The following is a 10,354-nucleotide window of genomic DNA, read 5'->3' as shown; positions in this document are numbered from 1 at the left end:
CTAATTCAACGATATTTGTTGAAAGACCAAATCTCCTCATTCTCTGCTACGAAAGTCAATCATTAATATGTGAAGGAAGTAGTTTACTGCCTAAACCACAGAAAATGGGAAGACTGAGAGAGGCTGTTGCCATCTGAAATTACTGAGCTTTGGGCTAATTTGACAGAGCTATAATGCTGAGGATCCATACTACAGCTTTAAGTGTTACAGAGCAAGTCACCTAATCTGAAATATATCTGGAATTTGGAGATGGATATGGACAGAAAAGTTAAGATGGTCCTCTGTGACACCATCTGAGAATTTTTGAAGACAAGAAGAAACAACGCTGTTAGATCAGCTTCCTTCTATTTCCATGATTTCTAGGTGATGAACACTGGATCATAGTATGTGCCTGCAAATGTGGAATATCCAAAAGTTCTATTCTGATACTGATCTATATTAATGTCTAGACAATTAATGCCACTTGGTCATATTTCCATCCCCCTTGCCTTTTCTTGTGTTTTTTGAGAAATAGATTAATAGTGCCCTTCTTCCTTTACATCCATCATTTTTCTCTGAAGAGCTATCACACACAATGGTGAGTAAAGGATATAGCAGCCTTCTGGGATCTACCAACGTGTCATATCTGAACCCAAGTACAGTGGTCTTGGTTGGGATTCCTGGACTAGAACACGTGCAATTTTGGATTGGGTTTCCCTTTTTTGGCATTTGCCTTGTGGCACTCCTGGGGAACATCTACTTGCTTATCATTATCCCGACAGAGAGAAATCTACACCAACCCATGTACATCTTCCTGGCAGTGCTGGCAGCCACTGACCTAGGACTCTGTGTAGCCATTGCTCCTAAGATGCTAGCCATCTTCTGGTTTGACTCTTTCTCCATGGCTTTTGATGTTTGCCTCACCCAGCTTTTCTTCATCCATGCTTTGCAGGGCATGGAGTCTGGAATTCTGTTAGCCATGGCCTATGACCGCTATGTTGCCATCTGTGATCCTTTAAGGCATACCTCTATCCTCACACCTTTCTTTCTTGTCTGGGTGACACTGTTGGTAGCAATCCGAGCAATGGTGCTTGTTGGCATTTTACCCATTCTACTCAAAAGGCTGAAAAATTTCCACTCTGTGGTTATTGTCCACTCTTATTGTGAGCACATGGCTGTAGTCAAGCTGGCTGCAGAAGATGTACATATTAACAAGTCCTATGGGCTCTTTGTGGCTTTTGCAATTTTAGGTTTTGACATGATCTTTGTCTTCATCTCCTACATTCTGATTTTTCAAGCTGTTTTCCGTCTTCCCCAGAAGGAAGCAAGACTCAAAGCATTCAATACTTGTACAGCTCATATTGTTGTCTTCCTGGAATTTTATATCCTTGCCTTCTTTTCCTTCTTCAGTCACCGTTTTGGTCATGTGTCCCCCTATGTGCACATTCTCTTGTCTACCATTTATCTACTTGTTCCCCCTGCCCTAAACCCTATTGTGTATGGTGTGAAGACCAAGGAGATACGCAGGCGAGTTACTCAGATTTGTATAATTAAGTTTGACTCTCAGCAACGATATAACAAATAATATATCAGATGTAAACACATTTCTTGCTGGGTGTTTGGCACAGTGGTTAATCTACTGCTTGGGACACCTGTCATCCCTTATTGGATTACCTGGGCTTGTGTTTTTGTTCTACTTACAATCAATCATCCTGTTAATGTGTACCTGTGGGGAAATACCCCCACATATAGCACTGTCATATGGAATTTTCCATACCTAGCCCTAACCTCGGGTTAAGGCGACCTGTTTACGCCAAGACTTGCCTGAGATATGCAGGTGTTCTAGACCTCTAGCTGCATAACAGGATGTTATTGATGTTATCGGTTGTTTGAATTTTATGTAACCTTTTGTTTGTTACGCTATACTGACTCTGTGTAACCATCTTTGAGCTTGTGGGGCTGTGGGTATATATACTCATTTCTTGCTGTGCTCGGGGCCGGTGGTTGAAGAGCCTCTCAAGAAGGCGGCCTCCGGTCCCTTGTCTCCAAGCTCCCTACCTTGGCTTGAAGGCTTCAAGGCATTAAACGCTGATGAACGGACCGAGTACTGTGTCTTCGCTTAGTTTGTCGAGTGGCCGCCGACATGTACCCTGATAGGCAGTAGGTGAAGATTTAAGTACTCGAGTTTCTGCAACCCACCTGGGAGATCAGAATTGAGTTTGAAGCTCATGGATTCAGCCTTGCCCAGGCCTAGCTGGAGGAGGCATCTGTGGAGTGAACCAGTTAATAGAATCAATCAATCAATCAATATCTCTCTCTCTCTCTCCCTCTCTCTATCCTCCTCCACCCTCCCTGCCTGTTTCTCTGTCTTTAAAATAAATAAAATAACTAAAAATAGATAAAATTTTAAAAACATACTTATTTGTTTAAAATAAAAACTTAGCTGTTGCTCTCCCACAAAGAATTTATATTCCCAAAACATGAGCAGAGTATGAGACAAACTTGGTTGAGAAGTATTGTGTATCTAATAAATTCCTATTATCAGCCCCTTTCTTTAGCTCTTCAACTTTTCCTTTTGTACTTTCCGTTCTTGTTTATTCCTTTGCTTTTCTCCTTTCTTTGTATATACTTGGGACATCTTCCACTGCTTTTTCCAGGTCATTAGCAGGGAGCTGAATTGTAAGTGGAACAGCCAAGGCACAAGCCAACAATCATATAAGATGCTGGGGCAGGTATTATGTGTAAAGCTGTCGCTTGTGACCTGGCATCCTATATGGGTGTTGGTTCGACTCTCAGCTGCTCTATTTCTGATCCAACTCCCTGATAATGTGCCTGGGAAAGCAGAAGAGGATGTTCCAAATATTTGGCCCTCTGTACTCATATGAGATATCCATAAGAAGCTCCTGGTTCCTGGCTTAGGCCTGCCAAAGCCCTGGCCTTTGTGGTCATTTGGAATCTACCCAGATGTCCATCAATTGAGGTATTATGGAATATCTATAATATTCTATACTACAGAATAAAAACATTATGGTGGGGCTGGCACTGTGACACAGTAGGTTAATCCTCCGCCTGTAGTGCTGGCATCCCATATGCGTGCCGGTTCTAGTCCCAGTTGCTCCACTTCCAATCCAGCTCTCTGCTATGGTCTGGGAGAGCAGTAGAGGATGGCCCAAATCCTTGGGCCCCTGTATCTGTGTGGGGGACCAGAAAGAAGCTTCTGGCTCCTGGCTTCGGATCAGTGCAGCTCTGGCCGTTGCGGCCATTTAGGGAGTGAACCAAAGGAAGGAAGACCTTTCTCTCTGTCTCTCCCTCTCACTGTCTGTAACTCTACCTCTCAAATAAAATAAATAAAATCTTTTTAAAAAGACATTATGGTATATATATATACACTATGGAATACCAAGAGTTGGATCACTGGAAATGGACCTGCCCTGGAGTCGAAGGATGCCCAGGTCAGAGCCACAGATCTTATTGGCTCTAAGCTGAAAAGCCCTTCACTCAGCCCAACTTCCAAAGTGACCACTGCAGCTGAGGGGATGGTCAAGTAGGGTCAGCAACATTGCAGGCAGAACTGTAAATTTCTTGTTAGAGATGCCCCCTGCCTTTACCTGGCCAGCTCTCCTCCCAGGCCAACCAAGTAATGAAAGTCAACAGAGTGCCTTCCCCTAGGAGGTTCACACCTCCCTTAGGATATACCCCATGTGAAGAGATAGATAGATCTGGGCCTCTTAACTTACAAGGCCTAAAGCCCACCAGATTATTATCAAGCCCCTTCTATCAGGTTCTATTTGCCTCTCAATCAGAAAACTTAATTATAGCTTAGACAGCACCTTTCTTAGCTCCTCTAATAATGACTCTGTCCTTTGTTCTAGACCCTGTCTAGCGTACTTGGGCCTCATTCCTTTGTAATCATAACCTCTACTCTACCACCAATGGCTCTACTCCCACGCTGTGTGTACTGATGGTCCTCTTCCCCACTTAATGCTGTATAATTGTTCAAACCTGGTAAATGTCACTCTTAGGATCATTGGTTACTATCCTCACTCTGTCTTTTATGACCTTGTCTAAATATGATCAGAGTCGGCAAACTTGGAAGGCTTCCACAGCCTTGGCAACTCATGACGACAGCCTAGGGTGGTTACTGGCGCCATAAGCTAGAGTGTCAATTTGTTGGGTCAACAACAGGAGCCACTGTGCACTTGCTCCTCATGTGGGATCTCTGTCCTTAATGTGCTTTACATTTTGATTTATTGCTATAACTAGTACTCAAACAGTATGTTTCACTTTGTGTTTCTATGTGGGTGCAAGCTGTTGAAATCTTTATACTAAATTGATCTTCTGTATATAAAGAGAATTGAGAATGAATCTTGATGCAAATGGAAGGGGAGAGGGAGCGGGAGAGGGGAGGGTTGTGGGTGGGAGGGAAGTTATGGGAGGGGGAAGCCATTGTAATCCATAAGCTGTACACTGGAAATTTCTATTCATTAAATAAAAGTTAAAAAAAAATGAAATCCTATCTTTTGCAACAAAATGGATGCAGCTGCAAACCATTATACTTAGTAAAATAAGACAGTCCCCAAAAGACTGGTACTGTATGTTTTCCCTGAACTGTGGTAACTAACAGAGTACCTAAAAGTTAATGTATAGGAATGAAATTAACATTTTGCGATCCTATGATTATTTACAGCCCTTGTCTCTATGGTGGAGGAACAGAATTTTGTTCTTCTTACGATTTGTTGAACTTTTTTCCTTATCATAGGGTTAGTCTTATTAATATAAAGTAAACTGAAAATAGTTCTTTAAAAAATTAAGAATGAGATTAGGAGATAGAGGAGGAAAAAGGACGGCTGGGTGGGCAAGGTGGAGGTTAGGGTGGGAAGTATCACTATGTTCCTGAATCCGTATATGAAATACATAAAATTTGTATGCCATAAATAACTTTTAAAAGCCAGGAATATGCTTTAAAAAAAAAAAAAGAAAGTAGGGTACAAAGAAAGGAGATAAACCACCAGAAAGAGGCCGTCACTGGAATGCAGCACATATTTACTGTCTCTGTAGTAATTCACATCTTGTGGTAAACAGGGAGTTAAGGAAGGAGCCATATTTTTTTAAGATTAATTTATTTTATTTGAAAGGCAGAGGCAGAGAGAGAGAGAGAGAGGGGTCTTGACATGCTGGTTCACTCCCCAAATGGCCACAACAGCCAGAGTTGAGCTGACGCAAAGCCAGGAACCAGGAGTTTCTTCTGGGTCCCCCACCTGGGTGCAGGAGCCCAAGGACCTGGGCCATCTTCTACTACTTTCTCAGGACATAACAGAGAGCTGGATTGGAAGTGGAGCAGCTGGGACTCTAACCGACATCCATATGGGATGCCAGCATTGCAAGCAGTGGCTGTACTTGCTGTGACCCCAGGAAATACATTTTTTAAGAAGTAAAAATTTTAATGTTTCTAGTAAAAATATATTTTTACAGATTTATTTATTTATTTGAAGGCAGAGAGAGAGAGAGAGAGAGAGAGAGAGAGAGAGATCAATGTTCCATTCACCAGTTCACTCCACAAATGACCATGATTACTGGGTCTGGACCAGGCCAAAGCCAGGAGCCTGGAACTTCATCTGGTTCTCCCACATGGGTGGCAGGGGCCCAAGTACTTGCTTTCTCAAGCACATTAACAGTGACCTGGATGAGAAGTAGAGCAACTGGGATTTGAACCAGTACCCATACGGGATACCTGCCTCACAGGTGGCAGCTTAACCTGCTGTGCCACAATGCTGAACCCTAAAATATTTATTTTCTTTTCAAGAATTTCTTTTTGAACAATTCCAGTGGCATAATTACCCTGATCTGATATAAACTGAGTTATTTATGATCATATACTTTCTCCTTTAATAAAAAGTGATACATATATTACCTAAAGACATCTCTTATGAATCAAGCTCACTGGGCCTGAATGAGCACTCTGCAAATTCTGAAGTCTGCAATATGAAGCATGAAGTTATTCTTACCCTCAGGAGACCCTGTGACTAAGGTTTAAAGAGGCCCTGTGTTTGTTTAGGTAACAAACCAATAACAAGGCATGTTACTCTTTTTTGTTTCTTAGAAATTTATTTATTTATTTGAAATTCAGAGTTACAGAGAGAGGGAGAAACAACCATGCTACTTATAATGGAGAGAATATTCTATCAGCAATATGGTGTTGACTTGATACTGAAATGTTGAAGCATTCCATACTTAATGTTTGAAATCATGTCCTGTGTGTCAATCATTGTAAATATAAGCAAGATTACTTGATATATTCAAAGAATACTAAACCAGTTATATTTCTTTTTCTATAGAATATTAACAGTAATCATTTATTTATTTTTTGCAGATTCTTTATGTAAATTTTTGAGGATTTATAGGTTTCTTCCTTTTTTGGATCACATGTTAATTGAAAGTAAAGTATTACTCCCAGTTACATAATGAGTTGGAACAGCAGGGAACAGCAAAAGATTCCCATTGCATTTATCAAGGTCTGAGTAAACAGCATGAGGCTCAGGTGCACAACAATATATTACACTTATTAATTTAATTAAGAGTGCAGAACTTTTATATATGTGGTCATTGTTTCCCATTAAAATCTGATAAAATATCATTTCTGTCAGAGAAAATTGAATGTCAACTATTAGAAAGGAATTAATTATTTGCCCTCTTCACTTCACATTCTGATATCATCCCAGCCAAAAATTTAACACCATCAGGCAACTTTCATCCTTAGAAAACTAAGGACTTGGTCTCGAATTTTCCTTGTCCTACCACCATAGACAATGGGGTTTAGAAAAGGTGGTACTGTAAGACCCCTGCTAAAAGTAAATATTAAAATAATTTTAGCAAGGGTTAAAAAGTTTGGCTGCTGACAGTAGCCATTCCTTAAGATAACTGTGTCTCCACCTGTCTACAGAATAACCTTGGGAAACTGCCTTGTGAAACTGCTTTGTGCAACTGTCTCACGTGATAACACTTGCAGGAGTCCAGAAAAGAGTTGCAATAAGGTTCTGTGACCATTGTATAAACTTACCCCTTCCCTCACTAAAATCGCAACAAGAGTTTGCCCTTCAAAATAGCCAATCACCAAACGCCCCACATACATATGTTAATCAGGTGGCTATTGTCTTTAAAAACTGCTGTAACCCCTGCTCCTGCTCGGGGCTCTCTCGCTCTCTGGACTGCCTGAGGTGCTGGGGAGCCCGTTTGGGCAAACATATTAGTAAATATCCTCTTGCTTTTGCATCTACTGGGCTGGAGTTTTGGGTCTTTGGGCGACCACCCGAGCGCGTTGGATTGCCAGATTTGGGGTCCTTCATTACCAGAAGGTACATATTGGCAATGAATACATGTATGTGGGGGGCCACATTGTGGCCAAAAGGATGGGTCAGGAAGGTAAAGACAGCTGTGGAGTAGAAAACAACGATGACACAGACATGGGACCCACATGTGTCTAGAGCTTTATGACTAGCTTTCTGAGATAGAAGATGGAAGACAGTACGGAGGATCAGAACATAAGAGAAAGCAATGAAAAATCCATCACAAGAACCAATGACAGAGTCTACGCTGAGGCTGTAGTGCTTGGTGGCTCCCGTGTCCACACATGCCAGCTTCACCACTGCTATAAATTCACAGTAGGTGTGGGCAATGATTCGAGTCCTGCAGTAGGGGAGGTGCTTGAGCAGGATGGGATGTGGAGAAAAGAAGCCCACTCCCTGGAGGATCACAGCAGCTCCCATTTTGGCAATGTGACCATGGGTGAGGATTAAGGCATGGTGTAGAGTGTCACAGATGGTCATGTAACAATCAATGGCCATGGCCAGGAAAAAGCCTGACTCCATGGCAGTAAAGCTGTGAATGAAGAACATCTGGGCCAGGCAAACATCAAAAGCAATGCCATGGGCTCCGAGCCAGAAGAGACAGAGCATGCGAGGCAATGTAGATGTGGAGAGGACCAGGTCAGTGATGGACAGCATGCACAGAAAGAGGAACATAGGCTCATGGAGACTTCGCTCTGCCCTCACCACAGCCAGGATGGTCACATTCCCAACCACTGCCACCACATACATGGAGCAGAAGGGAATCCCAATCCAGACATGCAGGTGCTCTAGTCCTGGGATGCCCATCATCAAGAAGGAGTTTGGAAATATTTGAGATGTATTGTCTGGTCCCGTGGTTCCACTGTCCTCTGTCTTTTGTGGAATCCTCCTTTTTGGGGAAAAATATTTCTTCCAAGGTCATCACAACCAAATCTGGACACAAATTAATGAATCTAGAAGAACCCAACACATCACATTAAAAAAAAAAGCTGTCAACATTGTCCTTTAGATTGAAAAAAAAAATCTTAGGGCACTAGGCAAAAAGTACACAACCGGACACAAAATGCTAACTTTGTAAATGAAATCATGACTCTTGCACATTGGTTTTGAAAACAAAAAAACAAACAAACAAAAAACTTTGTTAACCATCTAGGTACAATAAAAATTCAATACTGCTTTTTGAATTCACAGTTTATTTTTATTATGAAGAGGCAAAATTAGCTTTTGATGTATACATCAGACTTCCCTTCTTAATAGTATCTTGAAATAGTTTTCCAGCTAACATCTGAGCAATTCCAGATACGTACTCATTTTGTCAACAGATCATAAAATGATTGTTTTTCCTTGTACTCACACAGAATCTATTTCCAGGAGACTTTAGGCTGGGTTGGCTTTTGCATCTGGAGGTTACAGACTGATTGTGTCTTCCAAAAATGTGAGGATGACAGACATGTTTATACCAACTTCTGTTTCAAGAGAAATATTTTGAATTTTCCAATCAAATTACCTTAAACCTAATTTTCAAAAATCTTAATTCTCTACTTCAGCTCTGCTATAGGTTCCTTATTGTACCCGGTGCTTCATGACTTCTATTATTTTCATCTAAATATATTAGTCACAATAGAGATAAATGTACCTGCTACTTCATTTTATATGCTATTAGTGTCATCTCAGCTCCCACCACTTTTTATATGAAGCAAGGAAGAAAACTGATAATTTGTTGTTCCTAACATGAAAAAATACATCACCCTAGAGTCTTTGAATATGTTATGTTTTAGTTGGAAAAGCAATGTAAGGTCAATATCATTTGCCCAATGTTACTAATTGGGGAATAAAATCCTAGATGTTTAGAGATAACGCAATAGCATTACAGAAATAGTGATGGAAGCATAAGAATTCTAACAAAATTTTATGACCATAAAGTTTATACTGTTCTCATTATGCAAAACTTAATTCTACTGACACAGATGTGCAATATATAGTCATTATATACCAACCAATATTTTGCATAATATTTTGAGTTAGATGTCTCAAGATAATTTTGAATAAATGCACCTCATACATAATAATATACTCTTCTTTCCTCATTTTATAATACAAACATATCTACCTCTGCTTTGTTTGCTTTTACTTCCATGGGTGTATTTTATATCTATCAATCTATTTATCTATCTGTGTTTTAAGTTAAGGATAAATGTTTAGCAAAGCAGTTAGGATCATGCTTGATAATCTACAACCCATATCAGAGTGCTTGGTTTGAGTCTCGCCTCTACTTCTTTTTTTTTTTTTAAGATTTATTTATCATTTTTATTTGAAAGTCAGAGTTACACAGAGAGAGGAGAGGGAGAGAGAGAGAGAGAGAGAGAGAGAGAGAGAGAGGTCTTCCATCCAATGGTTCACTCCCCCATTGGTAGCAACGGCCAGAGATATGCTGATCCGAACCAGGAGACAGGAGCTTCCTCCGGGTCTCCCACGCAGGTGCAGGGGCCTAAGGACTTGGGCCATCCTCTACTGCTTTCCCAGGACATAGCCGAGAGCTGGATCAAAAGTGGAGCAGCCGGCTCTGCTGTGGCCTGGGAGTGCAGCGGAGGATGGCCCAAGTGCTTGGGCCCTGTACCCCATGGGAGACCAGGAGAAGTACCTGGCTCCTGGCTTCGTATCAGTGTGGTGCACCAGTCGCAGTGGCCATTGGAGGGTGAACCAACGGTAAAGGAAGACCTTTCTGTCTGTCTGTCTCTCTCTGACTGTCCACTCTGCCTGTCAAAAAAAAAAAAAAAAAAAGTGGAGCAGCCGGGTCTACAGACTGGCATCCAACTGGGATGCTGGCACTCCAGGCCAGGGCGTTAACCCGTTGTGCCACAGCGCCGGACCCTTGCCTCCTCTTTTGAGAGAGTTTCTTGATAATGTGCACCAGAAGACAGCAGGTGATGACTCAAGTACTTGTGTTCCTGATACCCATATAAGAGACAAATTGGGGTCTTGGGATCTGGGCTCCTGTTTTTGTCTGACTCAGCTACAACTGTTGTGGGCAT

At 41.4% G+C, this 10,354-nt stretch overlaps 2 protein-coding genes across 2 annotated transcripts; one reads left to right on the top strand and one right to left on the bottom strand.

The window, feature by feature from the left end:
- Positions 1-574: 574 nt before the first annotated feature.
- LOC133763810 (olfactory receptor 52A1-like) lies at positions 575-1,564 on the top strand. The gene has a single exon (XM_062197547.1). It carries the CDS (start codon positions 575-577, stop codon positions 1,562-1,564), a length of 990 nt encoding a protein of 329 aa, XP_062053531.1.
- Positions 1,565-6,715: 5,151 nt separating this feature from the next.
- Positions 6,716-10,354, bottom strand: LOC133763809 (olfactory receptor 52M1-like). Its single transcript, XM_062197546.1, has 3 exons — positions 10,263-10,354; positions 7,336-8,211; positions 6,716-6,818 (listed from the first exon to the last, which is right to left on the bottom strand). Exons 1-3 carry the CDS (start codon positions 10,352-10,354, stop codon positions 6,716-6,718), a joined length of 1,071 nt encoding a protein of 356 aa, XP_062053530.1.

Source organism: Lepus europaeus, chromosome 7, assembly GCF_033115175.1.
Source record: "Lepus europaeus isolate LE1 chromosome 7, mLepTim1.pri, whole genome shotgun sequence".
NCBI classification, from domain to species: Eukaryota; Metazoa; Chordata; class Mammalia; order Lagomorpha; family Leporidae; genus Lepus; species Lepus europaeus.
Note: the sequence above shows the minus strand (reverse complement) of the source record. Positions and strands in the feature narration are given on the sequence as shown.